Source organism: Aulonocara stuartgranti (assembly GCF_965226115.1).
Source record: "Aulonocara stuartgranti genome assembly, chromosome: 14".
NCBI classification, from domain to species: domain Eukaryota; kingdom Metazoa; phylum Chordata; class Actinopteri; order Cichliformes; family Cichlidae; genus Aulonocara; species Aulonocara stuartgranti.
In genome coordinates, this window is record NC_138950.1 from 19,470,592 (window position 1) to 19,497,608 (window position 27,017).

At 42.1% G+C, this 27,017-nt stretch overlaps 1 protein-coding gene across 2 annotated transcripts in view; it reads left to right on the forward strand.

Moving 5' to 3' along the window:
* Positions 1-27,017, forward strand: part of grik4 (glutamate receptor, ionotropic, kainate 4) — a 384,934-nt gene that overhangs the window by 330,687 nt on the left and 27,230 nt on the right. For both annotated transcript variants that reach the window (XM_082502815.1, XM_082502816.1), the window contains one exon: positions 15,276-15,383. In XM_082502815.1, coding sequence (XP_082358941.1) covers positions 15,276-15,383 — 108 coding nt within the window. The remainder of the gene's footprint in view (positions 1-15,275; positions 15,384-27,017) is intronic.

Below are 27,017 nucleotides of genomic sequence, written 5' to 3' on the forward strand. Positions count from 1 at the left end.
GCTGGGCAAGAAATACATATACATATGGCATGGTTTGCCAGTGCAAAGGCAAGTGTTCGTTTGATAAACAGATCATAAATGTACACACATGCATGACCTGTGGATCATATTTTAATACTGTAGCTGGAATTCTAAAGCAGGCATATCAAAACAATGAGAAAAAAAACAATGTCTAAACTAGCTCAGTATTTTTGAAATACAGCAGCAATAATTCTTTTATTCTATTCCTCTTATTGTCTATTACTGTTATTATTCAGCCAATGGACTTAAAGTCTATCATCTTCCCTTATTATGTATTCCCTGTTTTGGATGCCAGGACTCAGTATTTTACATTTCATCTTGACAGCCTATGTCTCCTGTTCCCTTTCTTACCTACAGCATTTTAAGTAGTTGTTGTTACTCTGCTTTGCCACTGATAAGGTAGGGACAGATTTGATAGTACAGAGACGAGACTTCACCGTATTTCATAGCGCTTCAAATCTTTTGACCCTTTTAGTTGAAAAGATCTCCTTGAAAGCAGAGATTGAGTTCCCGTCTGAGTGTGAGGGCAATCTTATCCAGGCAACCCATGAAACAGTCAGACACTGTGGCCCATCTGCATTTTTTAACCTTGTCTGTGTTTCCTCATGTCCCCTTTTGTTAGACTGGCACTAGTCCAGTCAAGCAGAAGGATGGATACTATCAAGCCTAATGTGATGATTTCAACCAGAAGCATTATAAAGACCCTGCTTTATAGTTATGGTAATGGAAAAAAAAAGGTGTTAGACGGGGTGGGGGGGGGGGGTGTTGTTTGATTTGTTGAATAACACCTCCCACTTGCTTTTGGGTTGGGGCTGCCTCAGCCAGGCAGACACCAGAGGTGCTAGGGCCTTGGCAGAGATAAGCAAGGTGGCCCGCTGCCCACACATACAGTCACACCTACACACGCAGTTTTAGCCGAATATTTACCAGTATGCACATGACAAGTTGATACTTCAGGTCTTTTGTTTTGTAAAAATAGAATAGCAGCAGCATTGTCTACGATGCCCACACTGTGTCTCGCCAATGAATGTGCATTAGGGAGAGGTCATTCATTTAAAATGCAACCTGAAAGAAAAAAGAATGTCATGCATCAGCCAACGCTGTTGGGAAATAGAGAGCAATGAGGCATAATATGCACAGCCACCGGCCTCCATTTCTCTACCCTGCTTCCTCCGTCTTTCCTTACCCAGTGGCACCCATCGCACCCTCAGTCCTGTGGCTGCACTGAAGATCCCCAAACATGTGATCATCAGTTCCTTAGGGGCACAACACTCTACAGCCAATCACTGTCACAAATTGAATTTCTCTGGCAGGCATTTCACACATTAGAACAGTTTGCTGCTATCCATCCATCTATCCAACTATCTGTCTTGCAGATAACAGAAGCACAATTTCAACGCAAGTAACAACATAACTGTAACTACTAATAATCTACTTACCTGTTGCCCTTGTTGTCCCCGTTGCTTCCATATGAATTAAGAAGTCGCAGCAGGGCCCTACCAATCAAGTGCACTCAATTAACTGATTATCAGTAAGCACCTCTGTGTTTGTTGGTGTGGAGCATTCAAGTTTGTGTTAACAATCTTGTGGACATCCCTGCAAATTCACCCTTGGGTTAGACTATGCAGTGTTCAGAGAAGCAGCAAAAAACCCAAGAGCTACATTTCAGAATTTACAGGCCTCCAGGGCTGCCGGGAGAAGAGTGTCTTCTCCCTCTCATCTGAAGAAACCATAAGACTGCTGAAAAAATGTCCTTTGGACAAATGAGACCAAAGTAGAGATGTTTAGCCATAATACACAGAGCCACAAACACAGGGTATCAGCACACACACACCTCAGATCAACTGGCAGCCATGTAGCCATAGTGATTGAGGGGGTGATGATTCAGGAGTTTTTTTCTTGCAGCCACAGGACCTGGGGGCCTTGCAGTCTGTATACCAAAGCATTCTAGAGTCAAATATGAGGACATCTGTCTGACAACTGAATGGGGTCATGCAACAGGACACCAGCAAATCTACAACAGAAAAGAATCTATGTGCCACAATGGTCCAGTCCAGGCAGTAACCTTATTGAAATGCTATGGTGGGACCTTAAGAGAGCTGTGCATAATCAAATGCCTGCAAACGGCAATGATGTGAGACGCTTTCCATTACATTCGATCATTTTCCATTACAGTTGAGTACCACCTCAACGTGGGTGGGGTCATTATAGCAAAGCAGCCTGAATGTCCCATGACATCATTTGCATATGACACAAACACAACACAACAACGGAGGACATCAAGGCAATGGTTTCACCTGCTGCTGAGCTCATGGTAAATATCTGCACCGTGTCGCTGGATTGCAGTGTTGGTTTGTTTGTAGCTATTTCCCCTCATTGCTGGGTATCAAAGATGGCGGGTTTGACTTTTGTGAAGAAGTCGCTCTCATGTTTCCTGGCCAAGTAGGTACTAAAAAAGTACCTGATACCAGGTACCTGCACTGATTGGAAAACCCTAAAAATCAAACAGAGTCAAGTACAGTCAAGCTGAGTAGGTGCTGTTGGAAAAGAGGCTTAAGTTATTGCTCAGGCAAAAACCTTTTCGGATGAGTGTACAGCTACACATCCTATTTACCGATCAGTCGGCCTAGTCACTAAACGGGGTTTGTTTTCTGAATTATTTTATAACCTAATGATAAATGATAAACGATCAGCTGTGACTCGAGTGGTAATCAGCGTTTGTGCTGGAGCACATGATTAATATGATTTGGAGAAACTCATCAAGCTTTATTTTTACATCAAATACTCTACCCATGCGTCAGACCTCCACATCTGTAGCAGTGAATGACAATGAGGCTGTACTCATTCTTTCTTTGTCTTCTAAAAGACAAAAAAAGCAACTTATACAATAATATTTGCATCAACTTTGGGCTTTAATTAGTACTAGTCAAACTCCAAATGTTTACACTTTATTAGTACTTTACTTTCAAACCTTAAGTCAGAGAACTAGATAGTTTTCTTTTTGCTTCTTTAGCAATTTTGACCAAATGAGTCTGATTCGAGATAAGAAGCGTTCCACCCAGAGCGCGTTAACTGTACGAGTTTAATTTGATCACATTTTGGTAATTTCTGAAAACTTGAAACCATTTCACATGACAGTTCAGTTAACCTACCCTATTTCCAGAATATGATGCGGCTGCCTCGTGCAATAATATTTGTTGTTGAGTCTTGGCAGGCAAAGTAAATTTCCCAGCTGCTCCTGCGCCGGCAGCCAGGTGGGCCAGCGATGATGGTGAAGTTGGCATGACTTTGTCCGTGTTCTGGCCGAGGCACCAACACTAATGCTCAGAGGAGGTGAGAGAGGCAGGTGAGGGGTGAGAGGGGAGGAAAAATGAGCGATGAGGGTACAGGCTGACAGGCAGAAAGTAAATGAGACAGAAAGGGCACGCAAGAGAAAAATAGGACAGAAAGAAAAGAGGCAAAGACAAAGCTGTAAAATCAGAAACGGTAAAATTATAATCTGCACAGAAAATAACAGCCGGGACTCTGTTTTTTTCATTCCTGTTCTACCAGACCTAATATTAAAGGCAACGACAATGACCTCCACCCATATTTCTGACTGAAACGACTAATCATTTCATTTTAAGACACAGGGTAATCCTGTTCCACAGTGGGTCTTGTGTAATGAGCTAGATGAAGAAGTACAGCACAAAGAACTCCTTGGCTTGCAGTTTAACGTGAACATGTTTCTGGGGGAGTACTCTCCAGATGGTGTGAACACCGGGGTTAATCTGTAAAACACTATCAATCTGGATATATACAAATAGATAATGCGACTCAACCTGTTCTTTTGAATGCCGGCTGCTTTCTTCTCTCTCCAGGAGCATCAAATGATGACACTGTTTCCTGCTGGAGTGGATTACAGCAGTTTGCTATTTGGAGGATCGGTTCCCATTTTTTTATGATACTGGGCTACAGCAGCTGTAGGACCTCTGACTGATCTAGCAACCACCAGCCAGTGTGCCTGCGTGTCTTCATCTGCATGCATTCCTTTTTTATTCATACTTGTGTGTTTGTGTGTTTTTGTGAGAGCTTATGTGAAAGCATTGATGGGGTTGGTCCCATCCCCTGCTGCCCGCTTTCCTGGCTCTGTACACAATCATACACAACAAGCCCACCACCATTTATGGTGGTTTAGCGGGGGCACAAACCCTTTCCAAAACAAACACACTGCAGCACAGACTGACTCTACAGTCCAGCCGCTCTCTCTCTCCAGCTCCCCCTAGCCTCTGTGGACTGGCCCTCATTTTCTGCATGGAGCTCAATGACAGCAGCACGCCGGTTAATTGGAGGAAGCTGTAAAATGAGTAATTATTGCAGTTTGGATTAGGCAAGCTGTTGCCTGTTACTGCTAGGCTCTGTTGTGTGAGAGCATGTGAGAATGCAGAAGAGGGTGCTATAAAAGCTGCACAAGCCTTTCGGTGTCCTGCGTATTTGTATGTGTTTGTACGTGCGACATGCACATGGTGAGCTGCAAACTCTCCTGGTGACTTCTTGGAAGGAAGAATATTGCTCATTAAGCTTTTTAATGGAGGCTTTAAATCACGTCTTTAGCGTGGAAGCCACCTGAGGGGTGGGCGGAGGAAAGGGAGGAAGAAATAGAAACTGTTGAGGTGGTGGCTGAAAGAGACCATGATGCTGGAAGTCAGTTAAGAGCATGTTAGACCTGCACACGCTGGCCATGAGTGGGAAAGACTAAAGGCCAACTGCAGCATGACTTGAGGCAAATTGTTCTCATTATTGAGTCCAAAGCTGCTTGGCACAGTTTGCGTGCAAGATTTGACTTTGACAGTTATACACGGGCGTGTGTGTGTTTTCGTTTAAAAGGCTTCCAAGGTTGCTGTGTATTGGTATTTGAGCTGAGCGGAAACTGCTTCAGCTTTTCAAAGGTCAAAGAACAACAAAAGAATTTGAAGCGCTCTGTTAGTGACTGAAACTCTCCTTTGTTTTCATGACTCATACCATAAACATAACTCAAAAACATGTTGTGAAATGGAGTTCTTTCCTTTCATTGTTAAAACTTATGGGACAGAAACGGGCGGTGCTGTGGTGCTGTGGTTAGTAACCGTCACCTCACACCAACAAGATCGTGGAGTGGAGTTTACATGTTCTCCCACTGTCTGTGTGGGTTATCACTGGGTCCTCTTAACTTCCTCCCACAGTACAAAGACATGCATGTTAAGTTAATTGGTGATTCTAAATAGACCGTGGTTGTCTTTGTGTGTTGACCCTGTGAGAGATCGCCAACCTGTCCTGGGTGTGCCCCACCTTTACCACCCTGAATTGCATAAATAGAAGAAAATGGATGGATGGTAACAGAAACACCACCAGCCCGAGCATCTGCACAAGCTGGTAACCCCGAGTAACTTCCCCAACTCATGCCTTTCTAATCGGGGCAGATTACGTACGATTGGGCAAAAGGAGTGATGTGAATGATCCAAATATATGGAACCAATTTCTTTTTTTGTTGGCACAACAGTCAAATTTATTTTGATTATTTTGCCTCATTTCGCGCAGTTTCATGTGTGGCAGCCACTATTCAAACCATTTGTTTTGCTGATGTAAATAAACAGTCCTCGGTTGCTGTGCGCCTTCCTTTATCTTGGATATTGATTTTCTTTTTTTTTTTTATCCTTTTGTTTTTTTGGTTCTTCATCCCGCCGAACATATAGTGAATCTTTGCGAGATCATCAATAAACTGTTAAATCATCCAGACCAGCCTCCATAGACCTTTTCCAATTTCCTGTATTATCATTCGAACATTTACAGCCAGATTGCTTTTTTAATAAACTATAGTCCCCGTGTGTCCTTGTGCCAAGGTCTTTAAAGATGGAGCGAGGCAACGGAAGTGATGAAGTAAGAGGAGGCTCTTTTTATCCTCATCTGCTTCCCTTTATCTGAGGGGAATGCTGAGTGCCTGGAATACCCTAGACGCATAAAGGCACATGCTTTCACTCTCGGACACGCACACGTACTGAGTGGGCACCACTTCAATTTGCATGGAGCTATTTGAGCTGTGTTATTTACACAAATACCTCCCCCCGTTAAAGGGTGGATGTGCTCGTACAATTTCTTTCCGTTTTCTATTGGATTTATTTATTTTCTGTCAGCACTGCTCCTGCGTTTATTATGGCAATCTGCTTTTTACCTCCCCTCCCCTTTTCTTTGCTCCCAACCCATCTCTCAGAACACTATTACTCTAGCTGCCCCCGCTGCTGCAGATGCAGATGTACTCAATTCAATTTCCATCCACTGCTGCAATGTGAGGGAGAGGGACAGGTACGGGGGAGAGAGGATTGGGGGGGGGCTGACAGATTCAAGACTGCCTCCACCCTTTTTTTTTTCCTTTCCTTGAAGGGCATTATCATAGGGGCCTGGTGTAGCTCAGCACACCATGACGTGGCTTGGATCTCTTTTTCTGCCTCAGGCTCCAGCGGAGATGAGTACATCTTAACCAGGTCTGATAGACATACATGGTCTAAATACACAAGGACCACTGCTAGATCTGCTGCCACTAAGGTTAGAGTATGTTTACAAAGTGAGGCAGGCCTCTGATCTCCTGCAGCTGTGCGACTCAAGCATGTGTGTGTCCACATAAGAGGGAACGCTCATATCTTATTTTGTAGCAGCGCATTTACACCAAGTCTAGCTGTTTTAATAGAATAAAGGACCTCAAAATGTTCTCTTTAAATAAGGTGTTCTGGTGCTGTATATTTCCTGGCCCAACTTTTGCTCCTGGGTCTTTATTTGGCTCAAAACCTGATCTGACAGGGATGTCAAACTCCTTTTACATCGTTGGCCGCACACAACCCACTTTGATGTCAAGTGGGTCGTACCAAAGAAACTCCCCTTTCTTTTAACTACGCGTTAACTACCCATTGTAAAAAGATGAGTTTTCTATTGTAGATAGTTTTAGTTTTACTGTAATTATTATTTCCTTACTTTAGTGTAGTATGAGCCATTGGGGGGAGGTCTTATCAGTAGGAAAAGTTAGAAGACTTCCAAAGTTAATGCCCCCCTTCACATTTTACAATGCCATCCAGTGAGCCAGATTGGAGTGTTTTTGCTAGGCCCATTCTGGTCCCGCGGGCCTTGTGTTTGACACCCCATTCTTCAAAATCCATAAATAACTTGTGAAATTTCAAATCCATGAGAACGGCTCTCCAGACAGGAACAAATATGGCAGCAAAGCAAGTATGTGGTATTCGTTTGAGCTAAAGCTGCTATTTGCAAGCAGGGGAAAACACATTGTTGTGGTATAAATCTCACGTTTCTTTGCCAGTATGCAATGCAGCTGCATTATTTCACTGTAAAATAAAATTGGCCCTGAAATATTGCCGAGCATCTCTGATGAGTGGATCCAAGATCCTGCCGGAAGGGCTTTTCTTAAATGTATCTTACTATATGTGTTGCAAACTATATCCTAGTATCAGCATTCACAAGCAACGCAGGACCAAATATTTGTTCTTAGCATCAAACTGCTATAGCTGGGTTTGTGTGTGTGTGTGTGTGTGTGTGTGTGTGTGTGTGTGTGTGTGTGTGTAGTTTTTTAAACATCCTGTTGTTCGTTTCATTGTTGTTGTTGTTTTGAGGGAATTTTTGTGAAGACTAAAAGTATACGTTATTTTTTCCCCCAGGACATTTAGATGTTTAAATCCTCCTTGTCAAATTTTAAATTAAATTTGTGATTTTTAGCAAACACTTTCCTTTTTATCACTTCCTCAAACAACCTTTTGCATGCTTTCTTCATTTTTTTTAACAATCAGTCCTCTCCAGAGTAGCTCCTTCTTTTTATGTTGCTTTAATCTCACCAGCATTAGTGATGCTCTCTGATCAGCGCACACTGACTTTTATTTTTTTTAGCATACCACCATGTAAACTTAGAGGAAAGGTTTGGAAAAGCCTTTTAGTGTAGGGGGAGAAAAAAGTGCCCTGGTGTAGGAACCTGTTACATAAAGTTTAGTTACAGTAGAAAAGCTACATGGCCTCTTGCTAATGTCACTAAACTGTGGATTGGTTACGAGCGGCTTCGTCCCCTCTAGTTTATTGCGCACAAAGCTGTCTCTGTTATTAGCGCTGCACACAGTCCTGGAGGTCAGAGAAGCTATGAATTCTAAGAGAAAACTACTTGTCTGCTAGCAAGTCTTTTTCTTATTACATTTCTCCTCATTTCATTTTCATTTAATTTTCTTGAGTGTGGATGAATGCTAATCGCAAGTCACAAATGTAATTTAATGTATCACTTTTGAAGTGTGATTAGAATATCTGGCCTAACATGAATGGGTTCGTGCTGATCTGTGCACCGAGCGTGTGTGCACACTGTATAAAACTATAAGACTAACTCTATCTGACGTGCTTATTTCTTTCTCTTGCACTCACACACACATACACGCAAGGATGTAGCACACTTGGAGACTGTGTCGGATTTATGATACAGCTGTTGATTTAAATGCCTGGGACAGGGGGAAGCTAGGCAGCATTGTTTACAAGCCACATTTGTTGTCTTTTGACATATTCTCCCTCTGGATATTTTTACTTTCACTATTTTTTTTGGCAAGATTCGTCAGAAACCTTGAAGGAATTCTTCAGCATCTCAAAGATAAGATTTAAAACATCTGCACCCACCCCCTGAGTGCAAGAAACAAGTTCCAGGCACATTTGGTGGCACCATTCAAAGCAAGGCATTCTGAATTGTAAGCAATCAAATGCAAAATCAGTGCAATCCTCCTGAATCTTCTCAAAATGTTCTTCCCCGTGCTGAATCAGTGACTGCATATTGAAATTCATATTGAATTTGTGGAAGAAGAGACTCACACACCGGCATCCTTTGTGTGTGTCTCCCGTTCTAGCCTTTGTTTGGTCTCTGGGAGACGTACAGCAGTCCCCTTTCCTCTTTTGTTTTTCTCAGTTTGCACTTTGCAGGCTGGAGATGGGGAATAGATCAAAAGCAGAATGGATGAGCTGTTTTGCAAGATCCCCAGTCTTAACGGATTTCAAGGCTGGGTGAGGCTGTGTATGTGTTGCTTGGCTGCGTGTGTGTGAGTGTGTGTGTGTCTGTAATATGCATGTACATGCAAATTTACGTGTTTGTGCCTGGGTGCCTATGTGCCTATGTGCCGGCAAGTTTGCCGCTGTGTCTAAGTTTTTATCGGTCTACCCAGCGCACCCTTGAATTCCAGAATCTCAATATACTCTAATGTAGGTGCAGAACAACCAAAGATGCTTTGTAACTGTATAGGTATTGTTTCATTTGTTCTCTCTCCCGGGCATTCTCTGCTCTCCAGACAATCCCGGTGAATTCTTCAAAGCAGTCTCATTTGATATCATACTCACATTCTACGTGATCGCTGTGCTTTTTTTTTTTTTTTAGTATTTTGTAACTTTTTGTAAAAGTCAGTATAACATTGACATTTGCTCTACTGTACCTATTTACAGTATATGCTTCCTTTAAACTTTTTTAAGCGAGGAAGCCTAAAAATATCTCTATGAATCCATGTGAAAAAGAAAGTTTTCAGAAGACTGTGATAACTAAGCACACCCCATGGTTCAATAGCTTGTAGAACCACCTTTAGTAGAAGTCAGTAAGGGATAAATAAGGGTATACAGAAGTGGGTTTAACACCTGCAAGGTACCCAGGTCCCGTGGCTGCTGCAAAACAAGACAAAGACTGAATCATCAAGTTGTGTTTGGTTCATTCAAACATGGCACTGTGTGTTACTGCCAGAAAAGTCCACTTTGGTTTCATCTATCCAAAGTGAACTTTGTTCCAGAAGTCTTGTGGTTTGTTCAGACGCAGCCTTGTAGACCTAAGCTGTGTTGCCATGTCGTGTTCTGGCAACCCTTCCAAACAAGAAAGGTTGTTCAGTCAATTTCTGATTGAAACCTCTAATGAACTTCAACATTTAAGATGCTGACTGAGCACTGTAGAGTAAGTAGCTCTCGGGGTTTTTTTGCAGTTTTTCTGAGCTTTGCACCATCTGATCTTGGATTGAATTTGCCGGGATGGGCGCTCGTGGTAAGATTTTGGCTCCAGACTAGCAAACTGTCAAAACCTGTGCTTTTGCTCACACTTTCTGATGATCGATCACATAAGTGTTAAAGTGATTATCATCACTTACCATCTTAAATACTATGGAAGTACTAAGGGTGTACTTCTTTTTTCACAGGACTGTATATATGACACAAAAATGAAAGAAATATCTCTAGCAATACAGTCGATCCTACTGTCAAGCTTCCCGCTTCTACTCCTCCGTGCTTCTCCTCACTAAAACCTAAGTCACAACCTCAACCATGAATGTGTTTAATCATTTATGCTTCAACTTATTAAGATATATTTCAAAAGTGTGCTATGTTCACCTCATAAAAAATGCAGGACATAAAAACATTGCTTAATTTTTTTATGTCCTTCATTAAGCAGACTCTAAAAATCCCACTTATATATGAACCTGTAAAGTCTCAAATCTGCTAAAATTAAAATTATTTCTCTTGAATAACCGTTAAATAGTAGGTTGTCAAAGGAAACAGGCAGGTTGAGAGTGTGTTGCTGCTGCAGTAGTTGTGCAGAGGGAAAGACCTGCGAAATTTCCCATGGGAACGGATGCTTTATCTCCATAACTCCAGATAACATAAAATCTCCACTCATATTGTTCTCCTTCACTGCTTTTGCACAAGAGTGATAATCTGGAAAAGAGCTGGCTCACAAGCTGAGATTGCAGCACACCCCTAAAGGTCTGAATCCATCCCCATTGTTTTGGTACCTCTCTGCTGATGTGATCATTAGCGATGAAGACATTTGGGCAGTCCGTAGTGTCTGGGTGCACAGCCTGAGCAGGGACTGTTGCTGCCGGGGCATCCATTGTTTGTTTAATTCTCTACAGGGGATGTACCACTTGGAGAGTATGCAGCACTGCTTTGAAGATCTGCTCTGCAAACTGAAGGAGCTCGTCTCCAACCCTGAGCTTGTGTCTCATTACGACTACTGAACTAGCAATGGCATTATTCATCACAATGCCAAATAATGAGTTTGCAAACAGGCTCGGGAATGAATTACCAAATCTTTAATAACACGATGCATTTGTTTGTGTTTGGAAGTAATAAAAAAAAATACCACAAGTCGCAGTTTATGCGATTATGAAACAACAGACTTTAAAAATGTAACCAGATTGACTTTTTCATCACTTTTCCCTCACTGCCAGAGATTAGAGAGTTCTTGACCAGAAATAAATAACAACTAGAAGTGCCACAGTTTGTAGCTCCTTTTCATCACTTGGCAACAGAGTCACGACTGTGTGGTTTACCCAGTCCTCTCTTTAATGTATGGCATATCCAACCACCTACACCACCACCTGTGTCTGTCTAGCCCCTGAAGTTTGCCTACGGCACCACCCTGATTAGTCGCTTTCCTGCTGATGATGAGTCATACGGTAGAGAGCTTGTGTAAGAAAAAAAAGGGAAAAAAAGAACTTTTCCCACTCACTATTCCACAGAGAAAACATGCATAACAGTTGCACACACAAACACAGAACGCCGGTACTTCGTTTGAACAATGCAATTGTTGTGAAGCAGAGTGAGCACGCTCTAAATATAACTACCCGCTGTTTTTACCAGCAGCTAGTTGCTGATTCAACTGGTGGAAATGTCCGCTGATAGGCAGAAACTGCATCTACTTCAGCATATTTTCTTCAGGCCTAGATAGCAAAATACTGCCATGTAAGTCCATCTCCTGCGAGAATACTTTGCATCCGCAGTACAGACATGAGGATAGTCCTATTCGTCAGCCCCACACCCGCGAGTACGCAGCCACACATTTCAGTGTCGTCCCAAACTCATTTGCACCGCTGTGACACCTGAGTGCTTTAGCCTCGGTGTAAGTGGGCTGTATGACATTATGCTTGATAATGGTACTATTGCTTCTCTCATATATGATGGATGTGTCTGTCACGGCACAGTCTCGCTACACCCTATTGGATGCAGCATTTTTCTGACAGGAAAATCAGCCAATGCTGACGCTTCAGTGAGCAGCCACCCTAATCTTTTCCTCGTGCTGTAATTCCAGGTTCCAGAATGAACCGTGGGTAAACCCTCACAGGACGTGTCCTTCCACTGTGTCAGAGTGTCGTTGTCAGTCTCTCTGTGTGTCTCTCTTCCTCTCAGCGTGCACACACACACACACTCAAACACAAACTTTCTCTCTCTTTTTAGTCTCCCTGTTGCTGTCGCTTTTTCATGTTCTGGCTCCCTAGGTGGCTGCTTCTTATACTTTCTCATTGATATTTTTTTTTCTTTCCATTCGCCAGTATCACCACACCCACTCAGTAAGTGATTGACATTCCCATGCATCTTTTTATGTGTCTCTCTCTCTCTCTCTCTGTCTTCTCCTTGTGCTCTTACCCAATCCCTTCTCTCTTACATCCTGTTCTTCCTCATTTCTGGTGCAGGCTTTTCATCAGCAGCCCGAATTTAGCCTGAATTTATTTCCTAGAGTCACTGGATGCACTGTGCAGTATTAATTTATAGTAACTGCAGTGCAAATACCAAATTAATGGCACAGCATATGAGAAACATCAGGATACAGCCCCTTGTGTTGCACACAAACAGTCTGGTGAATGGCAATGAGCTGTTTCCTCTCTTCACGATAAAAGCTTGTGAGTCTAATGGCTTCTTGGGTTGTGCTGTGTGTATAACGACGTTTTATGCAATGGTTCAATATTGTTACTTCATCGGGATTCATGCAATGGTTAGGGATCCCTCTGGTTTACAGTTTACTCAGCTTACACACTTATTAGAAAATGCATATTGAGGGAAATGACACGTAAGGTTACTGATGTTCTCTCTTGGCCTGCAGATTAATAGCAGACTGTGGTGCTCACTGATTAATACTTCATCACTTTAATTAGTTATTTATTAGCATCTCTCTAACTTTTAGACACTTTGCTCTCATCTTTTCATCCAGTTTATACCAAATAATGAGAATCTACCATTTTTTGCTGCATAAACCAATAGTAAAGTGTAATGTATAGCAAAATGTCTCAAGAATAATTACAGCATTAAACGTTTTCAGCATCTTTGTTAAATGTCACAGTGTGTTTTGAGTTCCTGCTTACATTAGCTAATGCATGCATATGCCTTCTTCTGAAATCTGACTCACAGGGAGCACATCTCCACTTTATCTCCTCCTAGCGTTAGCAGAGTCGAGGGGAGGGCCACCAAACGGCCAGTTCCTGCGCTTCCAGCATATGTTTGTTCTCCCTTCCTGGCTACCTCTCCCCCTGCTCATCTGCTACTCTCACTCTCCACCTACACTTCCTGGGCCAGAGTCACGGTGCCACCTCATCCCATTACCCTCTTAGTCACCCCCATGCTCAGACCTTTCGTGACACCTGCTGAGCCTAGCCAAGCCAGAGACTCCCACATCCCACCACCTCCACGGGCTCTGACAGCTGATTGTGTACGCTGATTGCTGAGCAGCATATTTCACTGGCCCCTTTTTGGTCATGCTGCAGTATGTTCACATTTTCTCCCCCCTCTGTTTCTCGAGGCCATCAGTAGCAGAGTGTGCAGTGCGTTGGTGCGGGCAGTTTGGGTAGCTGTAGTCTATTTGTGAGAGCAAGGTGCTGTTTCTCCCCAACAAGTATACCAGAGGAAATGGAAGGCAAGATCTCTTTGATCATATACTCTCAAAGGAAATCTTTGAGTCTGGGAGCTCTCACTTCTAGTTTAGATATATATCACATCAGAATTCATTATCAGTGTTAGGAGAGTAGTTAAATGGCTTCCAAATGTAGCACAGATCAGCACGAATGGCCTGAAATCTCAAGAGAAATTTGGCAATTTAGCCTTGAAACAAACCAGGGCCAAGCTTGAAGAAGTCTGTTTATTGGATTTTTTTTAATCACACTTCAATCACTTTGACATCTCGTCCTCTCTCGTCTGACTCCGACCAGCAGGAATATTCTCAAGGGTTTTATTCCATGTTCAGCAATCAAAGCGCTCATTCAAGGAATGCGACTATATTTTGCCAACAATGTGTCACTGCTGAATTAGGTACTATATTTTCTCATTCACTCCTCCTACATAATATTTTTAATTAGGTGAAGCTGATTATTGTTTTGAGAGATATAATTTGTTTACAGCCTTTGAGAGGAGGTGCAATACTTTGTCACTGACAGAGTCTGAATCTAAACTGTTGTTTTTAGGAATATTTATTCAAATCCTGAAAGCGCCGTCTTTTCCTCTAACTAACAGTTACACAGTGTTTTAACAATAAATGACTGTGTGGAAACATCGCAGGCAGGATGAGCTTGAAAAGCTCTTAAATTATCTCTCACATATTAAATCTAAACCACAGATAACCTGCGTCAGTAAAAATTACACCAACTGAAAAAAAAAGGATCGCATCATCTCGTTTTTTGATTTTAGGATTACCTTCTGCATGCAAACGTCAGTCATATGGATGAAATGACAGTTTGTGAAATAAATGTCACGAGTATCACAACATTACTCCCATAGTAAGTACAGGAAGAAAGTAAATTGTCAAGTTTAACAACGCTTTTAATGCAGAACCTTGGATTTTCTTTTTTCACTTTTTAATTTAACAGCTTAGAGAACCCAAGAAAATCCTTCACCATAGTTTTCCATGTCTGTCCCAGTAAAGCAGTGCAGCATGAGGCTGATTTACAAACCTTTGTAGAGACTCTCCTCATAGAGTTCAGGATTGGCAACCTTGAGTCGAGTAAATAAATGAACGAGACAGGAGATGGCAGAAACAGATTGAAAGGAAAGACACCGTGTGAGGTGGAGGTGTGAATTCCCACTCAAGCTGTAATGAGAATGTGGCTGTGTGCCATAGGATTTGCCGGTAATTGCTTTAATGAATGCATTCTGTTGCCTCTTGATTGAGCACATGCCCTGTGTGCACTCCTCCAGGAGCCACGAGTGTTATTTCTGTTTCTCTCTCGGTCGTCTCACTAACTTTTGCCGTCACACAGTCTCAGGCTGTGGCGATCCGTCCACTGCTTTTTGTCTGGCCCAAATCTTTTATGAAGGTCACACTGAGTCTCCTTTAAAGACAAGACACAGAGTGGGAGAATTAGGCATAGATTGTTTCTGTTGCCCTTTCCAACTGATGGTCTTAGTAGGTGATCTGTTTGCATGTGTGTGTGTGTGTGTGTGTGTGTGTGTGTGTGTGTGCGCGCGCGTGCACGCTCACTTTGCAGATTGGCCTGTGGCACTCTGAAGATGGACTGTCCATGGAGAGAAAGCTTCCATCTATCAATGTGACGGACACCCTCTTCAACACGACTCTTATCATCACAACAATACTGGTAAGGACTGTATGCGCACTGACACACACACACGCATCAGTATTCTGTGCCATTTTATTAGCTCAGCTCAGACTGATCTACATGTGGCTGACATTCTCTAGTTGACAGACAATTACCATATCAAAAAGCCATTTTGTGTTTTCACTTCCACACTCAGTCCTTTTGGGATCAGAGGATCTGATGCTGCTCAATTGTTTTGCCCTGAGTACCGAGTGTATCAGCAGGAGCTAATAATTTACCATGTCAGCCATCCTCAGCCTTTGTTGTAAATATAGACCCTGTGAGCACTAGTTCTCACTACTCTAACTACTTGTTTTGAGGGGGGTGCGGTGCCAGTTTCGAGCAACTTCCTTTATCTGCTTTGTTCAATCATCACTCATCAGAATCCTTAAACAGTTCAGAAAGAAAAACACATATTTCCTGCAATGAAAACATTCATTATACACTTGATGTGGACTATTTTTAATCAGTGCTTGAGTAAATCAAGTGTCTGGTTCATTACTCACTTATTTAATCAATTAATTGATTAAACACAAGTAAATTATATAAAAACAAAAAAAGCAAGGAAACTAGTTTCTCTCAGTGCTCTTGCTCTGATTGTCGTTATTTCACAAATGGCCAAACACATTTCAAAATGACTAATCACAAAAATTCTGTGAAACTCACAAGTTTTTTTGGCCGACAAATTAGACAAGTCTTGTATTAGTAGAGCTAAAACATGCTTTAGGCAAACTGTCTCACGCTGTTATAGCTCAGTAAAACATCTAGTGCTGAAACACCCAGCTGAGAAACATGTAAGTACAATTCACCTTACTAGAATCTTTGCAGGCAGCTGTTGAGCAACAGCAAAGTCCAAGAAAAAAAACAGTTGAATAGAAGCGATTAAATGTAACTGCATTAATATAAATACTGCAGGGTTAAAGATGGCATTAGGAGCACGTGAGAAGGTGGATGCTGGGAAAGCAGGGGAAAAGCTTGAGTTACTGCAGGGCAGACTGGAATCGTCTCTATGGAATGACAGACTTCGCAAACAGAAAACAGATTTAATAAACTAGAGAATGAGCTTTGACATGTGGCATTTTGTCCAGCCATATCTTAAGGCGAAAAGAGTTTATAGCTTGTCTGCACGGACACGCTTGAAGGTGCGGAAAATGCCTGCAATCATGGCCCGACTACCCTCGCTATCTCTCTCCAAAAGTTCTGTCCCCTCTGCATTTTTGTCGTCTCGTTGCAATGATCTGTAAATGAGGATATTGGTAAGTATTTGCAGTAAGTTACAAATGATTATATACTTCTAAGCATATATAAATATATATTTCTAAGCATAAATGACAATCCAACAATACAAATCTAACATAAGTCTCTCCATAAAAGCATTTAAGATGCGCTTAGTTGCACGGTAAATAAATAAAAGATTAGCTGTGTGGGGAAAAAGGTTTGTCAAAAAGACCTAGAGACAGAAGTTTAACTGATGCACTTTTTGCCACTTGGAGACTCGAGGAAGTGGGCGGCATAAGTCAGGCTGTCGCCTTCATACAGTTAACATATACGGCCTCTGCAGGTATGAGGGAGGATGCTTCAGCAATCTGAAAAGCACTCAACTTCAAACATGCTGAGTCTTATAACCTTCAAATGCCTCTGACTTTATCAACCCGTGGTTATTACATATGAGTATATCAACATGATTAGCAGTGAGTCATGCATAAAAATGGATGTCGCAGATTTCGCAGTAGATATTTCAAAAGAGGAATGGTGAACTGAAAAGCTGCAGGCAAAACCAGCAAAACCTTTCCCCGTGTCATTCATGTCATACAGTGTGCAGAACACCTGAACTATGACATTTATTTAACAGTACAGAAGCTCAGTTGCTATTGCACATTTTGAACAGTGCTAAATTAACCTTCAGTAATTATATACCTACTTTAATTACTTGAGAGGATATTTAAGTCTTTTCCAAACCTTTTGAGAATAATATAAGGTTCTCTATAAGCACCCCTGTGTTGTATTTTCCAGCAGCTTTGATATTAATGCATGTTGGGGAACTCCAGAAGTGAAAAATAAGTCCAAGTTGAAACCGTCACAATGTTCCAAGAAGTAGGACCTAAATGCAACAGTTTTAATGGACTAAAGAGTTATGGTGCGTTCGTTTGACTACTACTGCTCATCACCTCTCCCAGGGTTTGGGTCCGCCAAGCGTTTATCTGAAGTTTGCTGTCATTTTTGAGTTTTCAGTCAGGACTTTGGACTGGAACACCCCTTCAAATCACACTTGTCATGGTCATTTTTCATTTGTGGACTTTCTAGTATTATTTATTATTTATTCTACACAGCAAAAACTCCAGTGTTAAATTAACACTGGAGTTTTTGCTGTGTATGTCAATTCTTAGTTTGCATCTCATCTCTGTGTGTTTTTAAAGCGTCACTTTGCCTTAGTTCTTTGTTGGTGTTGCATTGTCTATGAGTCTTCCTTCAACAATCCCCTGTTTGGATTTGGTTTTCTGCTGCCTGCTGGACTACCTGCTTCACCTTAACAAAGGTTCCCTTTTTGTTCTTTAAATTCTGAGCCTCAGATCTGCATTTTAGATCCACATTTTTCACAAAACACGTGACTTCCAACTCAGAAAGCTGGAGCAGGCCAAAAACACGAACTTTACCTGAGTTCAGCAGTTCACATAAACATAAGTAAAACTGTAAAATGCATATGTAAATGATATGTACTGCATATGAACTGTACACCCACTGTTTTCTATTTGAGACCATTTGTGTAAGTCATACACAAAGATCAGGCTCTAACCATGAATGTGCTACAGCTGTGTTTTTAAGTGCAAAAGAAATAAGAAAAAGAAATAGCATTGCACTGCACAGCAGACTGGTTGGTTGTCAGACTTTGTACTCCTGCATGAATTGGTGATCACTGAAAAATCTTTCAGTAACTTTTCCTTCAATAAATCGAAGTTTAAGGTGGTCGCTCAAAATTGGTATCCCCTTCATTTTTCCAGGCAATTGTAATAAAATGTAATTAACCATCAGCGACACTCTGACACTTTGTCACAATGTTGTCACAATGTTGTCACATAGTATGGGGTCGTTTATCAATCTGGTTTCAATAAAAATGGTGAGTTTTTGTAAAAAAAAATCAAAAATTCAGCTAGATCAGTAATTCTATCAATTATTCAAAAAAAGTTTCAAACTTTCCTGTATCTGTTAAAAGACAAACTGTCTATTTGTGCAAGATTTTGTTCGATTATCCAGGTAAGGAACGTTTCTGGGATGTCCATTTTAAGGTTGCTAGTCTTGATCTAGCAACCATAGCTTACTCAGCCACTGAAGTCGGTCAGAACAAATGTGCACCTGGATCCGTAGGACCAGTAAGGTAACCAGTCCCAACTACCTAACTAACTAACTATGCCTTTAGTTTGCTCAGCTGATTCAAATCAGAGCTCCTATGTTCAGCTTTTTAATAAACGTCCTTTTTTGAATAATATTGTGTGATCCTTTAATTAAAAAACAACTACTCTAAATGTGAAAATGACAAAATACCTACTTTAGTGTGTTTTCTGCAAATTGGCCTCACCAAAATGGACAGACTGTCACATCAAATGTGTGATATCCACAGATATTCCACAGTGTCCTCTAATGTGGCAGTAACATGAATGTGTCCAACCAGCTGCTAGTGCTGTACCTTGCTAAGGAGCCAAACAAACGGTTATGTAATATAAATAATACAACATCATGTATTATTCCTGAACTTTTGTTTTATTACTTTTGCAGGTTGCGCTGTTTTGCTTGTGCTAATCTTGCATTTGTAGGTCAATTAATGTCGCTGCCTAGCTTTACTTCATGGCTTTAGTTTGCTTCAGTTATTCTGTGTTTTGTTGTCAAGTTTCCATCTCTGTGTTGGATGTTTGGTTATGTCCCATCTTTTTTCTGGTAGTTCTCCGTCTCTCCTTCATTGTGTTAAGCTTCCTTCTCTTGCTTCGTTACTCTGATTTAGTTCAGGTGTGTTTAGGTCCCCATTAGCCCTTAGTGAGTTTCAGCGTGGTTATATTTAATAAAGGTTCTGCTTTCATTCTTTCAATCATGTGCCCACATGCCTGTGCCTCCTGTGCCTGACTCATGACTTTCAACTGGGAAAGTCAGAGCATCCCCAGTAACCCTGACTTCACAGTCCAAGATAGCATTAGCTCACAAAACATTAGTAAAACTCTAAAACTTGCTATCTGTATCACTAATGTTGTGTATTTCTCCATGAACCTGCTACAGCTGTATCTTTAAGTACGAAAGAAAGTATTGCACTGTACTGCTAGTGCTGTGCCTAATGAGCAAAACCTTTTCCTACTGGACTACTGGAATGCACTCAACTCAGGAGTGACGTCACGTCCAGCACTGATAACCAATTTCTGAGGCAAACTGAATACAGCATCAGTCCAGGGAAACTCGGCCAGAACAAAAAGTGATGAGAATAAACGTGCTAGAGCACTGAGACACTTTTAGCTGATCAAGTGGATAAACTAGACTGAGAAACTATAAATTCTCATTACAACTAACTGGAACAGAAGACAGAGGTGAAACTAAAAAGGACGGGGCAAACAAAGAAGAGGAGAAAGCCGATGACAGGAGGTAAAATTAATAGAAACACACAAGAGGAAATAAAAAGAATCCAAAAAAAACACAATACAAAGATTCAGATTGTTAGTCAGCAGCACGTCATTCACTCACTCATTGAATACAACACAGAACACAGACATGACTCGCTCAACTCCTCCTCCTCCTCCTCCTCCTCGCTGATGAATCAGATGATAAGGCACAGAGTAGCCCTGTAAGCAGAAACAATTGGCCCACTGTGTTGTTGTAACTGGCTTATCAGCTGCAATCCTTGGGAATAGGGGAAGGACATATTGCCATATTTCGCCAAAGAACAACTCAGTGGTCTCATTGAGACTGATAGGGATTCAAACGGAACGGTTCATTTTGCACAGGAGGGAACGGCATCAGGGGACTGTAGAGATGTGTGCGTGTTGAGTTGGAGTACAAATGAGACAATGTTTTCACAACAGAAAGAGGCTGTGAAAGAAAGAATTGGCTGAGCGCAAAGCTTTGATTTCACTTTGGATATATAGAGTCCCTGGACCAAACTTCGGAAGCCACCAAGGAGCAATTTTCAGTGCCTATCACAGCTCATTCATCATGGTGTGATTGCTGTGTCGCTGTTATCTCGCTTGTGGGCGGCAGACGAGCCACAGCTGAAAGCCTCTATAAGAATTCCTTACCTGTACCGCCGGCCTGGGAGAATGTGTGCGTTTGTGTGCACTTGTGCAGACGCTTTAAGGATGCTCTCCTCCGTTCGTTTTCAGCTTGTTTTTTAATGCAACTTTTGACGTGTCCACCTGGGCCTTACAGAGCAGTCTCATTACATAAAGCTGTCACCTTCCCCACTTTAATTTCACAAACAGCTCCAGAAAAAATAAAAATAAAAACTAGAGTCGCAGAATTGATTATCACTTTACTGCAGGGCCACAAGCCATGTGTTTGCAATTATTGATTGAGTTTGTTACAGGCACTGTTGAGGTCTTAGTGAAAATGTCTTTACACCGTCGCGGTGATGCAATAGAAAAACCAATTCTTTGTTACCTGGAGATAAAATTGTTTTATATTATGTGTGGTATTGCATTTCCTCTCTGTCCTGAAGTGCAGTAGAGCATCATCCAGCAAAACACAAACAAACCAAAAAATAAAAAGATTAATCTCTTTTCTGTTCTATAGCATCAATTCTTAGTGTTCCCTCTTGACATCCATTGTGATCGTGTAGCTGCTGTGTTTCTAGAGCTACACCGCAGGTTGTGAAGTGTCTCAGTGCCAGACCGATGGGTGGGTATACGTTAAAGTTTTTGAAGAAACTTCTCAAGAAGCATTGAGCACCTGATTCAAACCAGGAGCTAATGCTCGAATCCGGTGTGATCGTAAAGAGAAGACGCGAGCATCAATGAGCTGGACTCACACAGCAGCTTAACTTATGCTTGTTTGTCTTTGAAGGTTTGTCTCAAGTGATAGAAATCACACATACTGAACATTTTTATTCACCCTGTACTCCAACCACACAAACACAAGTACGCAAGGTGCAAGATAAACAGTGCTGCAAATCAGGAGCAATGACCTGAAACATTGTTTCAACATCTGGTTTTCATTTTTTTGTAAAGCTGCATAAAAATCTAACACTAACTGCTTCTGGCGCTCATTTATACAAAAGATTTTCGGATTATATTCTTGTTTTTCCACTTGGTTTGTTTCATACAGGTGGTTGTTATACCACTAGGAAATAATTAAATGCCCTTTGGTGTTAATGAATTATTTATTTAATTAGTCAAAATGCTCCTAATGTGCTCACAGAGTTCAGTAAATCCGTCTTATTCCTCATTTTAAAATCGAATCTTTTGAAAATCCTAACTTCTCAATATTTACATCCCAGCTCAGTCCCCTTTTTTTGTCCTTAATGCCTGCCACACGTTCCTCTTTGGAAGAGTCATTTTCTGACTTTTTCAGCTGCAGCACCCTCGGCCATCCTTTTCAGTTTTCTTTCAGAGTACCCTTGTGTCACTGAGTGCTTTCATATCCACTCACATACGTATTGGTAAAAATTCAACATAGTGCACATAGTGCCGGCTGATAAAAGCAGACACGGAGGCAGATTTACTGGCACACAGGCTCAGAGGCACTGAGGCATGTGCACATGAATTTGCAGACAGAGACACGAGATCTGACCCCATTTCTCAGAGTTTATGTGTACTCCTTCTTTCTTTTTCCAACTTGGGCGTATTTGTATTTGTTGTAAAGAGCAAAACGGTTTTGTCGCAGTGGCTTTATGAAAAATTAACGTGACCTGGCCTCTTTTCTAATGACCCAGTATTTTTAACGAATATTGTCAGGGCGTCGGCGGCTCTTCTTCAAAACGGACTTCACAGCCGCGGTGAGAGAATTATATCTCAGCTGCCAGTTTGCTGTGCTCAGGAGAGCAAGTTTTAGAAGGATAAGAAAACAGCAGAGGAAAGCGAGGAGGGGCTGTCTGAAGACATCTTGAACACCCTGAGGTTTTAGAAAGTGGAAACTCCACTGTGGTGTCTGAAGCTGAATGTGAACAACACCCACCAGTGCACCTGGCAGCCTGTGTGTGCGCACTTGCTTGTGCATATGTAAAAGTGTTTTTCCTCCACTGACATTATCAGTCTGCAACCAGACTCCTCATGGCTTGGGAATAAGAGGCTGCTTTAAAAGTCTGCATTTCTTTATAGCTTCAAACTCATAGCTTTATATGGCTGTTTTCCTGTGGTGTGCAAAAGATGGCACATAGAATTTCCTTTAGTAATTTTGTATAGGCCTTTCATGCTTTTATATCGTTTATATATATATATATTATTTTGTTCTCGACTTTTTTATTGACAACTTTTTATTGGAAGTGGTCTTTTCGCTTTTTTCAGTGTCTGTTTGGGTTCTGGGTTTTTTTGGACAAGTCAGACTTTTTAAGAGCAGTTGCGTTTCTATTTCTGCAGCTGAGCACTGATTGTTGTACGGCTTCGACCGGACATTTTTATAGAAAAACTGGAAGCTCAGAGAAAGAAGGATAAATTGAAACCAAGGAAAAGTAATGAAGAAAAAGCAGAGGCATAAAAGCAGAGAAACGTGTTGGCTAGATAACAGTCAGACAGCCTGCTGTGTTATTGATTGCTGTGGGGTTTTTACTGGAGTGATTGATGTTTCCAGGTCTGATTATATTAGTGTGTACTTAACCAGGTCAACGCTGTGGGATGGAGAGATACAAGGCAATATTTTCTAGCCTTACTCTAAGGGACTGGGCTTTCTAATGACACAAGACATATATAATAAATATGGTACGGCACATAAATCAACGAGAAGCTTGAAAGTGAATTCGTTTTTCCCTAATTAAGTGTTGTAGCAGCAACCAATACATTCATCCTTTCAAGTTACTGTTTCTTTGCTATGCAATTGTAGGGAGGAGTGACTACAAGTTGCTCTTAAGCTTCAGCAGTTAATATTATCGCTCATGCACACTTAAATGAAAGGATTTACTGATGTTACATAAGGCCAGACTGGTTTTACAGTTAAAAGATGTTAATGAGCTAACAGCTACCTGAACGCTACTCCCACATAGGTTGTCTTGTTAATATTTTAGCCATAAGAGAAAAAATTACTTGCAACCATCTCACAGATGTAACATTATGTACAGCTACTTTCCATACAACTGATATTTATTTAGACTCTTTTTCTTCAATTGTAATTATAGACCAGTTTCTAACCTTCCTTTTATCTCAAAGATTCTTGAAAGTGTAGTTGGAAAACAAATAAGTGATCATCTGCAGAGGAATGGTTTATTTGAAGAGTTTCAGTCAGGTTTCAGAGCTCATCACTGCACAGAAACAGCTTTAGTGAAGGTTACAAATGATCTTCTTATGGCCTCTGACAGTTCAGTTTCAGTTTTCAGTTTTATTTGTCATATGCAAGTTAGCACAGGGTCAACATTGCAATGAAATGTGTTTGACAAGCAGCAGTCACTCAGCAGCATAATACAGTAGGAGAAAATATAATAAAATAAAATAATTAAAAAAAAATAGAAAAATAGTAAGGAGCAAAATATTAGAGAGACATGGTAAAAGAGAAAAGATGACTAAATGATGTGCTCTACTGCCTTCAACACCCTCTGTAGTGATTTATGGCTGCTGGCAGAGCAGCTTCTGTACCAAACTGTGATGCAGCTCGTCAGCAAGCTCTCAATTGCACACCTGTAAAAATTTGAGGTGATGTTGGCATTCATGCTAAACTTCCTCAGCCTCCTCAGGAAGTAAAGCCGCTGGCGAGCTTTCCTGATAGCAGTGTCTGTGTGAAGGGTCCAGGAGAAGTCCTCAATGATGTTGACTCCAAGGAATTTGAAGCTGCTGACCCTTCCGACCTTGACACCGTTGATGTGGATGGGCTGGTGTTCTCTGACTGGTCGTTTCCGGTAGTCCACTATCATCTCTCTAGTTTTGCTGATGTTGAGAGTCAGGTTATTTTCCAGGCACCACTCGTACAGTGCCATCACCTCCTCTCTATAGGCCGTCTCATCATTGTCTGTGATGAGGCCTATGATGGTTGTGTCAGCCGCAAACTTGATGATGATGTTGGACTCTTGTTTAGCAACACAGTCGTGTGTGAACAGGGAATATAGGAGGGGGCTAAGCACACAACCCTGTGGCGTACCTGTGTTTAGGATGAGTGATGAGGAGGTGTGCTTACCAACTCTCACCACCTGGGGCCTGTTTGTGAGGAAGTTTAGAATCCATCTGCAGATTGGTGTTCCCAGCCCAAGGTCGACGAGCTTCGTGGCAAGTTTCGAGGGGATGATGGTGTTAAATGCCGAGCTGTAGTCGATGAAGAGCATCCTTGCATATGTATTCCCTTTCTCCAGGTGAGTGAGGGTGGTGTGTGTTGCCAGGGCGATGGCATCCTCTGTGGCTCTGTTTGTCCGATAGGCAAACTGAAGAGGGTCCAGTGTGTCAGGGAGGGAGGAGCAGATGTGACCTTTCACCAGCCGCTCCAGGCACTTCATGATGACGGATGTCAGTGCAACAGGACGGTAGTCATTCAGACAGGAGACCACTGATTTTTTGGGAACGGGAATGATGGTGGATGCTTTGAGGGACGTGGGGACCACTGACTGCCTCAGGGAGAGGTTGAAGATGTTGGTGAACACCTCTGCCAGCTCGTCTGCACACACTCTGAGTAGCCGGCCTGGGATGCCGTCCAGTCCTGGAGCTTTGTGAGGATTTACCTTTTTAAAGGTCCATCTCACAGCTTCTGTTTTCAGAGTTAAAGTTGCAGCCTCACTGTCCTCCTGAGGGTAGAGGATCTGCTCTCTGTTGTCTGCGTCAAAACGAGCATAGAAGTTGTTAAGCTCGTCTGCAAGAGATGCAGTGGGCTGAACACTGCCTGTGTTGACCTTCTTGTAGTCAGTGATGCAGCGCAGTCCATTCCACAGTCGCCTGGTGTCAAAGCTGTGGTAGCTGGACTCCATTTTGTCCCTGTAGTCCTTTCTGGCCTTTTTTATGGACTTTCGGAGGTCGTACCTGGCTGCTTTATATGCATCAGCATCCCCGGAGTTAAAGGCAGAGGTCCGCACTTTTAGCTTGGCGCGAACGTCTTTATTTACCCAGGGTTTCTGATTTGGATATATGCGGACAGTGGTTTTTGTGATGGTATCATCCATACACTTTCCAATATATCCAATGACAGAGTCTGTGCCATTGATGTTGCCATCAGCTGCATCCACAAATATCTGCCAGTCAGTTGTGTCAAAGCAGTCCTGCAGGACCTCCTCAGCCTCACTGTCCCATTTGTAAATAACCCTGGAAGCTGGTTTTTCCTATTTCAGTCTTTGTCTGTATGCAGGCAGCAGCAGAACAATGGTCTGCCTTACCAAAAGCTGGGCGGGGGAGGGGTTTGTAGCACTCTTTGAATGGAGTGTAACAGTGGTCCAATGTTTGATCACCTCTTGTGGGGAAGGAGATGTGCTGATAGTATATGGGGAGAACCTTCTTCATGTTGGCTCTGTTGAAGTCACCCAGCACAATAAAGGCAGCTTCTGGATTTTTGTTCTCGAGTCCAGTAATGATGTCATACAGTTCGTCCATAGCCGTAGCTTTATTAGCGTGTGGAGGAATGTAAACAGCTGAGAGGAGAACTGAGCTGAACTCCCTCGGGAGGTAAAAAGGCCTGACTTTAATGGTCAGCAGCTCGAGGCTCTGAGAGCAGTAAGTTTTTAAGATACACACATCTCTAGCCCACAAGGAGTTAACCATAAAGCACACCCCTCCTCCCCTTTTCTTGCCTGAGTCCTTCGTTCGGTCTCCCCGGTAAACACTGAATCCATCCGGCGTGATGGCGCAGTCGGGGACGCTGGGCTCCAGCCATGTCTCTGTGAAGGCCAGAACGCAGCAGTTCCTGATGTCTTGTTGGTGTTTAATCTGTGCACGCAGCTCGTCAAGTTTGTTGTCCAGAGACTGGAGATTCGCGAGCAGGATGCTGGGGAGAGGTGGCTTGCTGTTTCTCTGTCGCATTCGGCACAAAACTCCGCGTTTCCCCCTCTTTGTTTTCCCTCTATGTCGCGCAAGTAAACAAAGGATCCCAGGCAGCAGAGCGTCCACGGAGTCGAAACCCGCTGTAAAGTCCAAACTGGCTGACGAACGTAGCTCCAGAAGCGTCTGTCTGTCATACCGAGTGTATGATCGCGCTGTGCGCACAGAAATTGAAAGCAGTACAAAATGTGGACTCATCTCTGTGCTTGACCTGCTAGACCTCAGTGCAGCGCTCAGTGCTGTTGAACATGATATTTTATTACAGCAATTGGAGCATGCTGTAGGTATTAAAGGTACTGCTCTGCAGTGGTTGAATTGTATCTATCTAATTGACACCAATTTGTTCATGTAAGTGGAGAGTCCTCTTTACACACTGAGGTTACAGATTGCATAAAGTGTTACCTAATTATGGTGTTCCACAGGGTTCAGTGCTTGGACCAATTCTGTTTTCATTATAAATGCTTCTCTTAGGCAATATCATTAGAAGGCATAGCATACATTGTCACTGCTA